The sequence below is a fragment of the Centruroides sculpturatus genome, unplaced genomic scaffold (genome assembly GCF_000671375.1).
Source record: "Centruroides sculpturatus isolate CEXI.00-Female unplaced genomic scaffold, Cexi_2.0 scaffold119, whole genome shotgun sequence".
Classification (NCBI taxonomy): domain Eukaryota; kingdom Metazoa; phylum Arthropoda; class Arachnida; order Scorpiones; family Buthidae; genus Centruroides; species Centruroides sculpturatus.
This window is the reverse complement of record NW_019384338.1, coordinates 1,010,408-1,030,821: the sequence shown is the minus strand read 5'-3', so window position 1 is coordinate 1,030,821 and position 20,414 is coordinate 1,010,408. Positions and strand designations below refer to the sequence as shown.

Below are 20,414 nucleotides of genomic sequence, written 5' to 3'. Positions count from 1 at the left end.
ATTGAATATCCGACGGAATAAAATAAATGTCAATACTTTAACCTTTCACCTCGCTTCGTTATAAATTGTCGGCCAATTTCGTTTTATTCTACTGCTAATTCGAAGAGACTGGAACGAATTTATACTTAATGAATTTTTAAAAGCAATTAGCTATTTTATAATTTAAAATATGAAATGATAAATTAGTAATATTTCCGAATGATCTATTTACTCCATTTTTTTTTAGTCATGAAACTTATTTAAATAATAAAACTCTTAAGATTCATGTTAATTTCCCGTTCTTACTATTTAAATAAGTAAAACAAATTATATAAAAATTCTATGAAATAATGCAATTTGAATAGTTTAAAATGAGGTTGAATTACATCATTTATTATATTTTAAATTTAATTATTTTTATTTGTCATTTATTAACATAAATGATGAAAATATACAATAATGTATAGCGAAATAATATATTCAACTAAACAAAATTCAATTTTAATCGTTAAACAAGCCAGTATATATACAGTATTAAACTGCATATATATATATAAAATTTTCATTAATTAATAAAGAATAAATGAATTTTTAGATAATTTAAAAGAATCTTTTCGTAATTTTTTATATTTTTATAATAAAGAAAGTTATTGAAAGAAAATCGATATATATATAACTCTGCCGTACATCTAATTACATTGTAATTAATTTTAAAAAATTAGTTCTTTATTTAACGATGATAGTGCTGTCTCCTGGACAATAGTTGTACTTGGATGATATAACTGCACTTATTTAATTCATAAAATTCGATCAACGTTTTCTAAAATGAGACATATTTTTGGTAGATATAGGATTACATAAAAACAGTGTAAAGTAACACAAAAATGGTACTTTGGACAATTAAAATCTTAAATATGAATCCGGATTTTCATTGACTTTTATTAAAAACACATGTTGGACTTAATTTTTAGGTCAATATGCAGTGAAAGTTAATGATTTTTCTTTTTTTTTTTTACTATGAATTTTGGAATAATACTGTAAAATATTTTACATTTTTCGTACATTGTTACTAGTCTTAACAAGACATTGGTCTAATAGTAATTTTTTAAAGTGGAATCAATGAATCACACCAAGTCTAATTCCTATATTTACAAAAAAGGCAGGTGCAACGTAAAGAAACATTGTGGATATACGATGATGATAATTGATGTTTCTTACTTGCAGTAGAAGTTGATGTTTAGCAATAGTGATATACAGAGTCTTTCTAAAAAAATAAATATACTGTTAGTAAATTATTATTATTATTATATATGCAAATTCATTAACTAGACTAGCAATAATGTATAAATTATAGAAATTTTTCATTAAATAATTAAATTATTCATTTTTTACAGTAAGTTGTTTTTCTTTAGAACTTTTAATGTATTTTAAAATGATGTAATCAGAATTTTTCTTTTGAATCAATCTACAAATAAAGAAAATTTTAAAATAAATTAAAAATAACTAATAGTTTATTTCTGTGATCACTGTTAGCCAAGCAATGAATTATAAATTGTTAAGAGACTATGCAGAGTGATCCAAAACTTGCTTACAAAGTTTAATGTTTTATTACAATTGTAGGACAACATACACAGATTTTACTCAAATATCCTCAAATGCCAATTTGAAGTTATTTACATTTTACATTATAATGATGTATTCAGTACATTTAATCTAAACTTCAAAGATCTTTGCATTATGGAAGAAACCAGCATGTATATTCACCAGATCCAAATCTTTCTGGCTTCTATTTTATAGATATTCCAAAGATAGTGTACTGTATATAAACCAATCCAATGACTTTAGACATAGCTCAAGTCAAAATATAAAATCTTCACTATTCCGAGGGATGTTCTTTAAAGTGTGATGTAAAACTCTGGAATAAGATTACATTGAAAACATGATGAACACACTAATATAAATGGCTTAAAATCAGCATTTGAATAATATTTGAGTAAGATCTGTAAATCTTGTCATTCAGTTGCAGGAAAGTATTAAACTTGATTTATAGATTATAAGGCAACTATATTGTATAAACAATTTTTTCAGTACTAAACAAATTTTTTAATAATTTAGTTTAATTAGAAACATTTTCTCTTAAGTAAATCAAATATTATTACAATTGCAAATTATCCCAATTTTCATTTTTATATTTTACTCATATTTTTTAAATTGCTACATTACTATAAGTTTTGAACTGATCATACTGTTTCAACAGAACATTATACAGTAATAAAATATTTACATTGTTTCAAACTATTACAATGGAGGAAAAGGAAACTTTTTAAATATAAAAACTCCAGGATTTTATTTTATACATGCTTTATTGATTGTTATTTGTTACTTAAGTTATTCTTAATGATCAACTAAATAAATTTTGATATTTTTCTCTAATATCAACTTAAAATAAGCAACACTACAATTATAAATACAGTAGAGCCTCGAAAACTCGGCACTCGATAACCCGGCACTACGGATAACTCGGCCACACCTTGGCAGGGCAAAAATACCCTTAGATAATTAATTTTCATCATAGACAGCTTTATGCCTCATAAAGTATTTTTCTGAGGTCTGTCTTATCAGGTAAATTACTGTACAGTGTATTCATTAATTTTCATTTTCATGTAGTAAAGGCTCTATGCCTTCATAAAGGACGCACTTTTCCTTTGTTTAAGGGTATTTGGGTAGTTTATTCTCTGTTGTATTCTCAAGCAAACAATACATACAAGTACAGTACAATATTTTCTGAGGAAACATGCATACTTATCCTTTTTTAACCCCATTCCCGATAACCCGGCATTTTCACAAACTCGGCCACCCTTCGGTCCACATTAGGCCGAGTTTTCGAGGCTCTACTGTATTACAATAAAATCTGATTAATTCAGAACTTACAATAACTCAGATTCATTTCCTTCAAAATCAATTCAAATGTGAAAAATAGACCAATTATATCAATAACTTATCATCATCAGATTGTAAATATAATCTTATGTTTATTTTAATTTTGAAAAGTTTAAAATTTTACTAAAAAAATTCAACTTTTGTATTTATTCTATCAAACATTAAAAAATATATAAAAATAAGTAATATAACAATAGTGGATATAGAGACATATGATGTATGTAGAAATATATAATGCATATTTGATTAGTGATATAAAATATTCTCTAATTAGATCTGGCAGATGTAATCAAACAAGAATTATTGTATTGCATTTCATCTGTATCTGTCAGTTGCCTCCAATACTTCCTTTGAATTCCTAATGCAGTTTGAATGAATGAAATATCTCTCATGCTGCATAACAGAAGATGAAACATAGTTACATAAATTCAAAGAAATAAAATAAACAGATGAAAACTGATTTGGAGAATAAAATCTCCAAGTCAGTTTTCTAAAATAAAATACAGTATCCTACAGAAATGAAGAAAGTTACTGCAATAGTTTTTTGAAAAAGGGAACTTATAGATATAAGAACAAATAAAGAAACATTATCAAACAAAACCTGTATGACAAAACTAACAAAAATTTATGCTCATTTGTAATGTTCAGCAACATAAAATATATAAAAGAATTTACCCCCTTATGACTTGTACACGAGCCACGAAAAATCATCATAAATTTGGATAGTGTTGTCAGTTATCTTAAGGATGCGCACACAGTTTTTTGGCTTGACAAGGCTCAGACCAGTGTGAAAAATCCAGATGCAACATTAAAAACATGTTTAACAAATGACATTCTTGGTGGATCCAAAATGGTCTGGCCTAATCAGGTTTCTTAATCAAGAATTCTTATCTAGCATATCATAATGATAGATGACACAAATATTGTGTATGTCTATAGCAACTTGCCCATGGCACATGACCAACAATATAAACAATATTTGATATTATATATATGAGAGTGATTATTTTAAAATCTAAAAGTTAAATTATTTTCAGAATATCATTCAGCTTTCTAATATGTTTGGCTTTAAATATCAGACTTTTAAGCCATATTATAATCAATATTTTGCTATCTTAACAACTTGTACTAATACTGAAACTATTTTATTATACTGAAACTCTAAAGATAAACAGTGAGTTCCAAATTTATACATTCTTTTATTCTTAGAAAATTAATAGCAGGCATTTGTTGCAAGCATGCAGATTCAGTTGAAATGTGCCATACTCAACTGTAAAGTCAATGAATATAATCTTTATAAATGACAAGAAAAAGATAATTTGAATAATTTAATAACAAATTTAAATTCTGCAAGCACACTCAAGATTTTCATATTTTATCAGATAAGCTGACAAGGAGAAGAAAATGAAACTGTTTGAATATTTTCTATTTACAAGGGGAACTATTTTAAAATGATTTGTTATTTTACTACTTTTGTTCATGCAATTTGTAAATATCAGTTGCAAAGACATAAAGTAAGTGATTTTTGTTCAAAATGACATAAGTATTTAAAAATTTTTTAAATATATTTCTTTCTTTTTTGATTTAATTTATATATATATAGATTTAAATATTAAAATATTATCTATATATATATATAAATGGACATGTGTGTCCCTATATTTCACTTTTCAGCCAAAACTACACATTGCACATGAATGGTGTTTGTATGTGATAGTAGCCAATGTTCCCTCTAAGCTGCGCGGCCGCGCACTGCTCAAATTGTTGCTGTGCATAAGAATTTATGTGCCGCGCAGGCAAGCATGCACACCGATTTGAATTGTTGCTTACTTATTTCTCACTCTGTCATCAACATGATTATTGCTTTGTATATTTCAATTAAATACATTAAATCATTGACAAGAGATAATATTTTGTATAAAAGTATGTTTAAAAATTAATTTTAATCTCTAATTTATAATTAATTATTTTAATTTTTATAGAAAAAAATAAGATTTTATGTATATATGATCAGAAAAATTTTTTGCTCAGAATCTGCTCAGTAAAAACTTTTTTTGCTCAGAGAAATATGTGTTCGGCTCATCCACAAAAAAAATTAGAGGGAACATTGGTAGTAGCCCCAAGTCTCCATTCGTGCACTATGGTGGTTGTGTCTCGATAGCTATAAGGGTGCAGGAGATATGGGGGCTTAAAGTGGTTGAAAGTGGAAGATTTTCTATTTTGATTTTAAAAATTTTCGAATTGGTTCGATTATAGAACAATTGTAAACGTTTCAGAAAATTGATCAAACTGAAAATAGTTCGTTTGACTAGACGTAAAAATTCTCTAATTAGTCTGGAAACGGGGGACCTAATTCTTGCATTCTGTGAAAACAGGTAAGATTGGCTATAATGTAATTATCTTAATCTTCACTATCGTTACTTTTTGCCCACAAATAAAAACCCAGCAAAGTGGGTCCTTGCAGTTAGTCAGATATAAAAAGACTTTGCTCTACAAAGAGTGATATTTCATTTACATTAATTATTAATAATTAAACAATAATAAAAATACAAGATTAACTTCATTTTAAAAAATAAATAATAATCTTTAACATTACTTATATTATACTTTATATTAGGATTTTTCAGTATTTTCTTTAAATCTATTAACAGAATATATTAAATTAAATAATAAAAATATAGATTTTATTATAGCTTAAAAAGTTTAAAATACTTTAATATAATTTTTTAAAATAATCAAATTTTAAACTATTGCAATTTGCAAAAGTTTCCTTATAAATTGCAATTAGAAATTTACAAGTACTTCATTTGAGCTATGCTTCAAAACAAAAATCAATATGTATGCTATAACATGCATCTCGATGTATGCCTGGAAACATCACTCCAATCAAAATATGTAGGTAATAAATTTAAGTACACCATGCATTGACATATAATCACCACTTTGCGGGCTCTCTTTTCACAGCATACAAATTGACAACTTGTCTAGGCATTATACAAAATAAAGGTCTTGTGGAATGCTGGCTCATGCTTCTTAAAGTACTGTCCTCAGTCAATCTTTTGTTTGGGGTTTGTTTTTTCACACCACCTTCTTCAAGACATGCCATAAGTCCTTGATTGGATTCTGAGTGTAAGTTTGGGACTCACTCCTTACCTGTTTTTTGAAAAACCACTTAGTAATGGAACTTGCAGTATGCAGCATGGCAAGATCTTGTTGGAAGATCATCTCCTTACAAACAAAGGTAAGCCACTGAAGGCAGGAAATGCCAGTGAAAAATTGGCTGATAGCACTGTGTATTGACAGTCATCACACAAAAGTAAATCGTCAATGACAGAATACTCAAAATACCCCCCACAACAGCACCATTGCTGAAAGCTTGACTTCTTGCTTTACACAGTTTTGGGCAAATCCTACATTGTGCTGTATGATGACTCTCTGGCCAATATTTCTGTACAGACTGGAAAAAGTGCATTGACAAACCAAGTTACTCCACCATTGACTTTTTATCCAAGACAGGTGGTCATGGTCCATGGTCCAGTCCCAAGAAATCTGCTGCATAGCCATTCCACTGCATCACTTCTGGAGAATCTTCTCACAAACCAAAAATCCTAACATGTTTTTTATAATTTTTTTTGAACTCTGAACAACATGGAGACAGCGCTCTATTCTATATTGCCCTTTGTTTGCATATTGGTGACTGTACAAAGCACAAAGTAGTAAAAAATTTGCATATCCAGCTGAGTAATAGCTGTGAATGCAGAGTGCACCTAAGTTTATTACCTTCATATATTTTCGTATTCATAGCATTGTATATAATCCAATTGAAAATGGCCAGTAATGCCGAAATGCATTTTGGAAAGTGTTAAATATACTGAGAATAAAATAAGCCTGGCCCATTAGTTCTAGTTAACTATGTTTTTTGTAAATTAATACCTCCATGTTTTGAGGAATATAATGCTTTCAATGCATCAAATAAAGTACTTTGCTTATTAAAAAGTTTCATTTCAAATTGCAGTTTTGTTTTTCTTTACGACAACTGTGTATAAAATGTGCTTAATTTATTTTTTTTTTTATTTTTTACAAAAGATAATGCCATTTGGTATGAAAGACCTTCCCATAAAAAAAATACTACCACAAATACCATCAATAACTAGAATAATGTTCATAATTTCTAAAATTCTGTATATATATAATCTACATTAATAAAAAATTTACTTGTCCTCTACAAAATAGCTTTTCTACTGGAACTCTATATTTCATACTAATGAGATTTAAGCATGGAAAGTTATTTCTTCATAATAATCATTGACCTCTATCTGTATAATTTAATTAAATATTAGAAATTAACTTAATGACGCTTTGCTTCAACTAATACTTTATTCCTTAACCAACCTTATTTTCTTTATATGATAGTGTCATGTAAATCACGACAGACTAAGCTGGATCCAGTTAGACCAGATTGGAAATGTACAGTACATACCATATTTACTCGCATATAGGACAAAGTGTGACTTTAAAGATCAAAATAAAGAAAATTAGATTTATTAATACAATTCTAATTTTATTNTGTCTATAGCAACTTGCCCATGGCACATGACCAACAATATAAACAATATTTGATATTATATATATGAGAGTGATTATTTTAAAATCTAAAAGTTAAATTATTTTCAGAATATCATTCAGCTTTCTAATATGTTTGGCTTTAAATATCAGACTTTTAAGCCATATTATAATCAATATTTTGCTATCTTAACAACTTGTACTAATACTGAAACTATTTTATTATACTGAAACTCTAAAGATAAACAGTGAGTTCCAAATTTATACATTCTTTTATTCTTAGAAAATTAATAGCAGGCATTTGTTGCAAGCATGCAGATTCAGTTGAAATGTGCCATACTCAACTGTAAAGTCAATGAATATAATCTTTATAAATGACAAGAAAAAGATAATTTGAATAATTTAATAACAAATTTAAATTCTGCAAGCACACTCAAGATTTTCATATTTTATCAGATAAGCTGACAAGGAGAAGAAAATGAAACTGTTTGAATATTTTCTATTTACAAGGGGAACTATTTTAAAATGATTTGTTATTTTACTACTTTTGTTCATGCAATTTGTAAATATCAGTTGCAAAGACATAAAGAATCTTTTGCTCACGCATATAGGACAACCTAGAAATTTGAAGCTGTGATAAGTGAATAAAAACCTTGTCTTATATGCGAGTAAATATGGTAATCATTTATAGTCTTAATTTAATGACATTGGACTACTAACCTTTTGTTAGAAATTGAGAAGCATTTATGAAAAGTTTGAGGACCGTAACATGCTTGTAATTGTAATAAAAGAAATCCTAGTTTAGGAATTTAAGTTTCAAGTTTTACTACACAGATATACAAGTACACATTCTAAGTCAAAAGTTAATAATTTTGAATTTGAAGGTAATTATGTAGACAAAAAACATTTTGTTTCTAAATTATGCATGTATTTTTGTGTCTGCATATTGAGTGAATCCAACAACAACAATACTGCAAAATACAGTACATATTGGCTTTATTAAAAAATTGTGGCAATATCAGCAATATCTTAGGAATGATCTTTGTAGTGTCAAAATCACTTCTAATGCACTATCTTACAAAATAGGAGAAAATCAAACAAATTTACATTCTATTTCTTATTAAAAAAATAATATATTTGAAATCATTAATGTTCTCTCTTATATTCTCACCAAAAAAAAGTCAATTTAATTATTTAATATCTTAGAACTTAATTATAACAGACAATTTTTCAATTAATCATTTCAATGATTATTATTTTATTAAATCAGAAACTTGTCCATATATAACATATTGTAGTCATAAATTTGTTTTCTATAATTTTGCAAAATTTAAAATCAATGTTTTTTATATGCAAGATCAATCTAACATCCTAATGTTCAATCAGCCTAGCATTATACACATTGTGCTTTTATGAAAGTTGTTGAATATGAAAATAGTTTTTTCTGTCCTAAGTTAAAGATTCAGTGCACTTTTAATATAACAATGTAAGCTGAAAAGCTTCTATTCACTTTAATTCTAATAAAAAAAAAAAAAAAGCTTTTTAGATGATGGTTTTTAATAAAGTCATATTGACAACTGTAAGCCACCTATATCTGTAGTTTTCTGGACTGAATAGCACTGCAGATGTTATCTTTTTGAATAACTTAATACCTTTCTAGCTAAGTTTTTCTTACTTTCTAATCAGAATTTTCTTTCTCTATGATCTATTAAGTAATTTTGTAAACTTTCATTCTGAACTTTAAAATTCATTTTTGGTGTTATTTTCCTGTTTCAATATTTGTTTCAATTTAAGTTTATAAGATTTATATGAAATGAAACAACCAATCCATTAACTGAAATACTATAGCAGCAGGATGTATGCAAAGACACAATTTATCTTGTAGATCATAGTTACCTTGTTTTTATTCTCCTTACTTACAAAAGCAGTGTTTGTTAACACCACTTTTGTAAGTAAGGAGAACTATACAGTATACTGAAAGCAAAGAATAAAATGTCAGAATAGCAGATCCTAAATATCATATTGATAAAAATATTAAACTATACTGTCCTAAATCATTTTTTTTTTTTTTTAGAGGTATAAATACAGTAGAGCATCGATTATCTGACCCCCCGATTAACCGTCACATCGGTTAACCGACCGTTCTAGTCGGCAAATTTCAAATGTCCGCTAGTGATGTGGCAGTACAATATTTGGCTATGTCTTCGCTACTTTAATATTACTTTTGTTAAATTTTTGCATGTTTTAGCTGGCAACATGGCTCGACCATTAAAGGGCGGCCAGTATTTAAACAAGACTTAATATTCTAATTATAAGTGGTTGTTTGTTTTGTGAGCAATAAAATAATTTAAAAATAATTTTTAATGATACCATAGTGATGATTATTTTTTAAAAATTTGTTAGGCTTAACATCGATGAAAATTCAATGTGAAGTTGGTTAATAGCGATATACTAATATACTAATTATATGGGATATACTAATATACTATACTAATAATGTATTTTTTTCATTTTTTTCGGTTATCCGACCAACCTGAGTCCCCAATTGAGTCAGATAATCGATGCTCTACTGTAGTTTGTTCTTTCATAAAATTGTAATTAATTTAGGGAATTAAAAAATATTGTATGCAAAACTATCTCACAAACTTGAATAATGTTAAGAAGTTAAGCAAGTTGCCAACGAATGCTACTAATTATATTTATTATTGCTCTCTTTCACCTATGTACATAATCCTCTAGTATCAAAATATTAATACAAAATACTAACTCTAAATTAAAATCTTTAATCAATTTAGTTCTGACACTAACATAAGAATCAATAATTTTATTAATTCTTAAAAAGCAATGTCCTAGCATTTGAACTAGAATTTATATAACAAATATAATTTATTTTTTCAATAATCTTTCTTGAAAAAGTCAAAATGAGAATGGATACAGTTATTTTCTGTAATTATTATTCTAAGTTAAATTTAACTTTTTGAATATTTCTTATCTCTTCTTCAATGTTATTTCACCTAATTTTAATTTTTTAATTTGCACCTGACCTTTATATTCTTTCATCTCTCTATAAACCATTATTCTAACTATTTTTAATGAAATTGAACTTATTGTCCTTATAATTCATTTCATACATAAACTGATATTTTCTTTTTTAAAGTTTATCTCAACATTTTTTACTTATATCTTTCCTTTAATGTTTTTCTTTTCTTCTTTTTTTTTTTAGTCAATAACTACCACTACATTTTAAGAACCTTTCATAGTTTCATTTCCTTTATCAATGATATATACCTTACAGGAATTAATTAGTAATGCAATCCCTTCATACTAACATAGCTAAATATACATCTTAAGAAGTAAACAGACACTAAACTATGAGACATACTTTAATGAAGTGTATGAATAACAGTTACTTAGCTTTCAAGTTTTCACTCATCTTTAGGAAAGCAAAAACAAACAAGAAAATTGCTTGTTCATTTTTGCTTTCCTGAAGACTAGAATGAGAACTTGAAAGTACAGTACTTGAAAGTTATGTAACTGTTATTCATATACTCCATTAAAGCATATTCATATCTTAATGATTGGTTGTAGAGTTATAATTTATTAAACAAACAGATACTATTTAGTAAACTTTTCCTCTATAGTTTATATTTGAGTGCATGTTAAGACTAACTTATATCAACTAACAAATAAAGATAATTCCATATAATGTTAATAAACTGACAGCTACAATAAAAAATAAATAAAAATAAAAATCAATTTAACATTCACTTATCACATAAAAAGAAACATTTATATCTGTTTTACAGATGCAACACTTTCCATTGGATTAAAATTTCTTATTGATATATATGTATAGTATTCATAGTCTTATTCATGGACCAATCTATACTAATATTATAGAGAGGTAATGTTTGTAAGTTTGTTTGCAGCAGGTAATCTCCAAAATTACTCATCCGATTTCAAAAATTATTTCACCAATATTTAGAATGAAACCTCAGGGTGGACATAGGCTGTATATTATTCCGTTAAACATTCATATAAATTAAAATATATAATCTAGGTTAAGGCTTTTATGTCCAACAGATGGCACTACAAGTACGACGCCCTAAGTTTGCTTTTCTGTGAGGCATTATGCTTTTCTGTGAAAATGAACTAAAGCAGATCATCATCTATATCTATATAAATAAAACTGTAGTGTTCGTTTGTTCCTACCGATTCCTTTGAAATTTTGACACAACGCTGCATTCGAATACGCACGTGTTTTTATATAATATACATGTCGAAATCCCCCTGGGAGATGGACAGGATTAAGGCTTACCATAAAGAACTCTGCTTCAATTTATACTATTTTAGATGCAGTTTTTTGCATTTTTGATTGCGTTTTAATAGGGTATGCCAAGAAAATGTACACTAAGGGATTTTTCGAAAAATTCCACCCCCCCATGGGGAAAGTGTTATACATTTATAATAGATACATTTTGAACCACAACAATGCATGGCGGGATCTGCTAGTTTAAAGATAAGAATGGAACTAAATCCACTAAAGGCGATTTTTATACAATTCAGAAACTTCTTGTTTTTGACAATCTTCTATTTCTGAAGTATAGTATAAAGCAGTGTTTCTCAACCTCTAACGAATCGTCGCCTCCTCCAATAAAACCGTTATGTAGTATCGCCCCCTTCACTACAAAATTCCGATGCCCAGAAAATTGTTTTTTGCCCCCAAAATATAAATTGTTACTAATCTCCCCCTTAACATGGAAAACCGCCAACATGGGGACGATATCGCCCCCGTTGAGAAACACTGGTATAAAGCATAGCATTTATTTAATTTTACACATTATTTTTCTTATTTCTTTAAGTAATAAGCAAAATAATATAAACTTTTTCTTAATTTAAGAAAATCTATTATTCAAGTAAAGTAAATTTTTTAAAAATATAAACTACTTCTTAAATAATTTTAATATAGAACAAGAAATAAAGTATTAATCAAAAATTAAAACAAGTTAAAATTTTCAAAACAATAAGTAACTTGATTATGAAAAATATCCAGGAAAAACATATAAAAACACTCCTCTATTTTTTGGAATAATGCTGGCAAAACTAATATATTTAGTAATTATTATCCAAAAGCATAACTTATTTTTAATTGCTGTTTTAGTCCATTGTTTTTTGTACTTAAGTCATATTGATTTATTCATTAAAAATAATTATTTTCACCTGAATATTTTAAATAATTTATAAAATTAGAAATATGATTGAATCACTTATTCAAAAAAATGTATATTTTCTGAAAAAATCATTAAATTTAATAATATATAAAGTTATAAAGTAATTCATTCTACATTTATTAAAAAAAATTCAACAGATCAAATGACTTCCAGTATTTCTCCTGAAGCACTATACAACTGATATATAAAAATGCTTCACTGAAACAAAAAATATAAGCAGCTTTCAAGTGCTCCTTATATTCAAGTGCTTTTGAATACTATAATCATCAATATAATCAAAGACTTGTAAATCTAATCTTACAATCCTGATGTTCAGAGATTCACTACACTTAAAACTTAAAGACAATCAAAATACTTCAAAACTTCATTTCTTAAATCTTATGATCATTGAAAGCACTGACAATTATTCAGCAACTACCATTATACATGAAAGGATTTCTTTGTTTCAATATAAATTCCAACCAATACTCTTGATCCTTCCTTCATATTATAAGAAAGCAGCATTTGTTTTTCTAATTGATAGAGCTTTTAACTAGAACTTCTGCGATTTGGTTAGAAAGAGACCATCTTCGTTGAAAATAACATGTAAAGAAAACTTACCAAAACATAGATAATTCTCTGTTTACTATTTTAACACTCTTCCTATTCATATAATACATAAAAAAGTAAAAATGTTTGAAAACATCTCTGGCACTTAATAGAAACTATCTATCTTTAAGGATTATGCAACAATGAATTGTGTGTTAACTCACTAAAAAGAAGCAAAGTATACAGGATTCCTAGCAGACAAAACAACAACATACTATAGATGTTAAATTATCCATGTTGTTCTTATGTTGTCCTTAAGAATAAAGGTGCTTGGTAGACATCAAAACAAGTGGCAACAATAGCAATTGTCTATTATATTATAATACTGAAATCCAAAACCAAAAACTATATAATAACTGTAAAACAGCTAAATCAGTTTAGATATATGGAAGTCATAGTTCTATTCCATTTAGATTTGTCTGATTCCTATTGTTGAATATATAATACTCAAAAGCATTTTAATCTATCTTTTAATTTGTTCCCCCAATGAAACATTTTTATTGCGATTTCCAATATTTTTGAAGTGATAAGGTTATAAAAATTTCTCTATTGAAATTTATTTTAAAAATTTTAAATATATGCTACTTTCTTGTTTATCAAGCAAAGCTAATTCTAACTAAAGAAGTCTAAGTAATAAAGGTAAAAGTATTTTATTTCCAATATTTGAAGTTTTTTGGCTATTATTATATACTCATACTGTCCTAATATCATTCAAATTTATATTATTTAATACGATTTACATTTAAAAAAGTGAATATTTCAAAAAGACTAAAAGAAAATAAAAATGAAATTTATACACTAAAGGTATCTAACAACTGATCACATCTTTTCAAATACATTTTTAGAATTATGTGAGAAATTTATATTTATACAGANTCGAGAATTGGGTAAAACCCTCGTACAACAGGAAATGTAATAAATTTTAATATACACATCAAAACAATAAAATGCATATACATAATTAAAAACTTATAAAATATATAAAAATTGGTAAACTTCATATAATATAAAAACTAAGAGTTAAAAATTATAAGTATTTTTTTTTTTACATATAATTTTAAAACATTGAAATCAAAAAATAAAAAGGTTCCACATTTAAAGTTTCTCTGCATTAGTGATTGATTTGATAATTTAAAATAATTGCTTAGTTTTAATTATATTTTGTAAAGAAATATCAATGATAATTATTTTACTTACTAGTCCAAATATCTCAAAATTCTTCAAATCACTGCATTTTTAGCTAAGACACAAGCGATGTTTCGTTACTTGTTCTTTCTTCAACAAAATTATCTTCTGGACTATAGAAAATATTTAATTGCAACATAGTTTACAAGTTTATCATTTATTATTGTAGAATAAATAATAATCTATAAGATTAAAACACAGTTAAAAAATAAAATACGGATTTAAATTTCAATTAATTATATATAAGACTACACAGATCCACATTTCTGTCAATATAGTATATAAAATCTATACATAACTTTAACTAAATAAAAACAATTAATCCTATGTATTACCAAACTGAGAAAAGAATATAAATACCCTGTATAGATTAACCCATTAGAGTATAAAGTTTCCTATGCAGAATTTTTTAAATTGTTTAAATTTTCTAAAGTATTTGACTTTATGTAATTTCATTTTTTGCACCAAAATTGAAATAAAGGAAATGTGTACATAATTTGTTTATGGTCAATTACAAATAGGCCTATTTATTATTGTTAATAAAATTTCATTTATACTTCTAATCTAATAGGAATGATAATCTTTGAAAAAATTTTAAATATATGCTACTTTCTTGTTTATCAAGCAAAGCTAATTCTAACTAAAGAAGTCTAAGTAATAAAGGTAAAAGTATTTTATTTCCAATATTTGAAGTTTTTTGGCTATTATTATATACTCATACTGTCCTAATATCATTCAAATTTATATTATTTAATACGATTTACATTTAAAAAAGTGAATATTTCAAAAAGACTAAAAGAAAATAAAAATGAAATTTATACACTAAAGGTATCTAACAACTGATCACATCTTTTCAAATACATTTTTAGAATTATGTGAGAAATTTATATTTATACAGATATTTATTTTATTTATTTATAATTTGCAAAGTAATGCTATATGGTGTGTGATGACTAATCCCAAAAAACAACTGGTTTGTCCCACAAAAATAATAGTAACAAAATACATCAAAACAATAAAATGCATATACATAATTAAAAACTTATAAAATATATAAAAATTGGTAAACTTCATATAATATAAAAACTAAGAGTTAAAAATTATAAGTATTTTTTTTTTTACATATAATTTTAAAACATTGAAATCAAAAAATAAAAAGGTTCCACATTTAAAGTTTCTCTGCATTAGTGATTGATTTGATAATTTAAAATAATTGCTTAGTTTTAATTATATTTTGTAAAGAAATATCAATGATAATTATTTTACTTACTAGTCCAAATATCTCAAAATTCTTCAAATCACTGCATTTTTAGCTAAGACACAAGCGATGTTTCGTTACTTGTTCTTTCTTCAACAAAATTATCTTCTGGACTATAGAAAATATTTAATTGCAACATAGTTTACAAGTTTATCATTTATTATTGTAGAATAAATAATAATCTATAAGATTAAAACACAGTTAAAAAATAAAATACGGATTTAAATTTCAATTAATTATATATAAGACTACACAGATCCACATTTCTGTCAATATAGTATATAAAATCTATACATAACTTTAACTAAATAAAAACAATTAATCCTATGTATTACCAAACTGAGAAAAGAATATAAATACCCTGTATAGATTAACCCATTAGAGTATAAAGTTTCCTATGCAGAATTTTTTAAATTGTTTAAATTTTCTAAAGTATTTGACTTTATGTAATTTCATTTTTTGCACCAAAATTGAAATAAAGGAAATGTGTACATAATTTGTTTATGGTCAATTACAAATAGGCCTATTTATTATTGTTAATAAAATTTCATTTATACTTCTAATCTAATAGGAATGATAATCTTTGAAAAATTTTAAATATAAACCCATATCATTGTATACTTTTGATACAAACTTGATTTTTCTTCATAGAAACATTTTTTTTTCTTTTGACAAGAAATTATCCAATGAATTTTTCCATCAAAGAAGATGTCTACATTAGGATCATGACACTGGCTTTCATCTTTCCAATGCTGTTCCATAACATTTCAACAAAGCAGAGTATAAGCTTTTTTGAAACTTGACAAGACTAATGTTTCATCATTTGTTGAGACTATACAGCAAGAACATTAACTAACAGGCAAAAATTGGCCAGTATCATTTCTTTGGATACATTCTCATTCTATACTTTCTGATGAATAAAGTTCACTCTTCCCACTGTTTTATTAGATAAACTAAATAGCTGTAAAACCACTTTACTTTCTTCAGGATTTGTTCTTTTAGAATCTTCAATAATTATAATATATGTAATGAATTATAATTAATTCAATTATTTCAATAACAGAAAGAATAAGTGAACAAACGTTAATTATAAACCAGTAGTTGCAAAACAGAAGGGTTTCTAAAACAACAATGTATTTAAACACAAAATATCACATTGTGACTGTAATACATGTGATCAATTTTTGGATGAAAATGATATCACAATAATACAGTGTTTCTCATACTTTTTCTTGCCATTATAAATGTATAGATAATACTATTGGATCAGTAATTATGTGTGACTACAAATTATGCTTATTTATTACACTTATATATGCTTATCCAGAGTTACTGTACGTAACAAAGTAAACATAATAACTCTAGACACCTTAATCACCTTAAAAGTGAAGGTCTGCAGAAAAATATAACAAAATAACTTGAATAACAAAACAAGTGTTCTTGAAAAATGTATACTACAACAAAGGTTAATATCTTAGGAATCAATGTACAAGAAAAGAATGATGAAAAATATAATGAATATGTTGAAAAGTTCCTGCTAACCTTTTACCGTGATTAATTACATTTTTAATACATAAATGATCTATAAATAACTTAGAAGAGACCAACCAAATGAAAAAATATTTATATTCCATAAATATGGATTTGAAAAAAACAATGCAATTATTTTGGATCGCACGTTGTAACAGGTTAAATCTGTAATAAGAGAAAATGCCATACTTTTCGACATATTTTGTATTTAGAATATCCAGGTTGTAATATATTAACACACATATACTGGAGTACAGGTAACCCCCATATAACACGGCACTTCTATACCACAGATTCACTCTAACACAGTTCGAGAATTGGTACCATCCCCCGTATAACACGGTACTTTTATAGCACGGATTTACTCTGACACAGTTCGAGAATTGGGTAAAACCCTCGTACAACAGGAAATGTAATAAATTTTTATATACTTAAGTAATAATAGTTCACGAAAATTATTATTTTTGTGAACTATTAGTACTTAAGTATGTAAATTTTCTCTTCTCGCCTTCTGTCAATACACGCAGTCCTTCTCGAAACTTGTTTCAATGTTGCCAGATCGCAACGCTTCTGCTTCTGAGGTTGCCGAATGTTATTCCCTTATTCCACACTTGCTTTATTCTTCATAAGTGCTTAGCACCATTTAAGGAAATTTATAAAGACCTTTTATCTAGAAGCAAGCAATCTAAAATTACATACATTTTGCAGAAGGTAAAGCATGGATCTGAAGATAATGCAGAAAAATGCTCAGAGGATAAGGATAACTTGCCAAAAAGAAAATGCTCTCGGTTAATAGTTTTTAGTGATGACAAAGAAAACATTGTTTAATTTATATTAATATGTATCACTTCTTAAGAAAATTTTAATAAAGATATTTATCTTAATTATGAAAATATACTAGCATGTTTTTTAATTTTTGGAACCTAACCCTCCTTTTCGTATTAGTTCTTTGTTTCGTATAACATGGATTCGCATAACACGGCAATTTTTTGGAACGTAACTACCATGTTATACGGGGTTACCTGTACTACATAACACAGAATAAAGTGCTATTTGAGATTAGTGAACAAGCTGGAATGACAATAAATAATCATTAAAATTATAATACACTAATCTTAAATTAATATACATTTTAGGAATTTCAGTTTTAAATATTTGAACTGGCAGTACACTCACATATTAAGCAAAAATTACAAATTCAAGTTGCTCTTTGGGTTAATGTTTTTCCAAATTTATCTAACATTAAATTATTTAAAATTTTACCAATTAATGTTAACATTATTTAAAATATTTTCGTTTATAATTCAAATTATTGAATCACTAAATAAATTAGAATGCAAAGATTGTAACTTAATTAAAAATCTCCAGAATTTTTAATTTTAAAACTTCTGGAGATTTATAATGGAATTATTATTTGATATTAATGAACTTTAACCACCAAATAGTCTAAAATTTATCAGAACAGCATTATTGATAGTAATACATACATATTACATATTGTCCATGTAAAATTTTTCATCAAACTGTTCTTTTGTTCATTTTAACTATGGTAGTCAGTTTGTAATAGCCACAGTAACAAATTAACACATTGGCTCATAATAGAAGAAAAAGATATTTTAATACAATATCAGTACAAATAGCTGATTTAAAAATAAAAACAAACTCTTTCAATAGAAAAATATATATATATGTATATATATTGCAACTAAACAAAATTTATTTCCTCAACAATACATCATCAGACATTTTTTACTTGTTCTCTTACTTTACCTGCACTCAAGACAATATTTTAATTTTAAAAATTCATACAAAACTGCTATAATTCCTTAAAATTTTTACTTTCCTGAATGTTATATATAAACAAAAAATGATCCCCTAAGATTTTTACATTTTTGGACTCAGGACCTTGAAATGTTGAGAAATGCAAAAGAAATCAGGGCATTTTTCTGTATGTATTGATATTAGTGTATGTGCAATGCATGATGCTTGGGGAGACAATTTTGTTCACCCACTTTAAAGCTTAATAATTCCTGTGCCTTTTGTCAAAAACTTTTGCAAGAAGATTTGTGTATTAGGGGGATTGATGTTGTTAAATTTTGATGGTTAAACTTCTATTCCCTTGACCTTGAATTTTAACCATCAAAGTGGAAAGATAGATGGGAATCATGTGTCATATTTCAAGTGGGGGTGGACTTAAGATTTTATTTGTTATTAACATTTACATTTTTTAAATAAAACTCATCTCTATCGTGAAAATTAACCTTTTTGTCATTTTATAATATTTAATAATATAAAAAGTTTCTAAAATAAAAACTCACTGCTTACAGTTAAAAAACAAAATGTTAAAAATAAATGAATTTTTCTTAATGTTACAGATAGCATAATACTGTTTTGAAATTAGCTTATACTTATTTTTAAAAGCCCGAGAAATTAAATCATTAATATTCAGTAGATTAAAACCTCAATTTAACAGACTAATTTGGGCAAGGACTATCCATTATATAATAAATATTAGGTTTTCCAAATGCATGTATTAAAAAATTGACAAATTAGTAGTTTATTTGTTTTTACTTATGTAGATACATTTGTGTAATTAAAATTAAGTATGTATGAGAAGTTTAATTTGACAGAAAAGTTTTCTATGTGTATTATTGCTTATGCACTCATTGTAGTTCTGAGAATGTAATAAACAAGTATATGATCAGAATCAAAATAAACATTTTTTTGGAAAATACACTTTAATTGTACTTAATTAAAACCATGACTCAGATATGAAAAAACCTGTTAATTTAATTATTTATAAAAAGTATTTTTAAATTAATATGGTGTTAATTTTCACATATAATATACAAACTGGAAATTTTGTCCATTAAATTGAGATTTTATTGAATTTTAATCTTTGCACAATGTTTTCTGCAACTTTAATTAATCATCATCAGTCTAACCATAAGCTATTAAATTCTGTAACATCAGTTTAAAAATTATTTGAATGTCGAAATAGCATATTTTCCATTTTTTTTTCTTTCCTTCTTTTCTTTTTTAAACTAACAATAAGATTAAGAATGACAAATATATGCATTTTAAAATATTTATATAATTAATATAAAATTTATTTACACATATCTGTTTTCTCTTTAAAA

The 20,414-nt window shown here is 26.2% G+C and overlaps 1 protein-coding gene across 1 annotated transcript in view; it reads right to left on the bottom strand.

Moving 5' to 3' along the window:
- Positions 1–903: 903 nt before the first annotated feature.
- LOC111632790 overlaps positions 904–20,414 on the bottom strand; it is a 70,723-nt gene continuing 51,212 nt past the window's right edge. Inside the window, exons 17-18 of the mRNA XM_023377321.1 lie at positions 15,757–15,857; positions 904–1,243 (exon numbers count right to left, since the gene is read on the bottom strand). Coding sequence (XP_023233089.1) covers positions 15,800–15,857 — 58 coding nt within the window. The 3' untranslated portion in view covers positions 904–1,243; positions 15,757–15,799. The remainder of the gene's footprint in view (positions 1,244–15,756; positions 15,858–20,414) is intronic.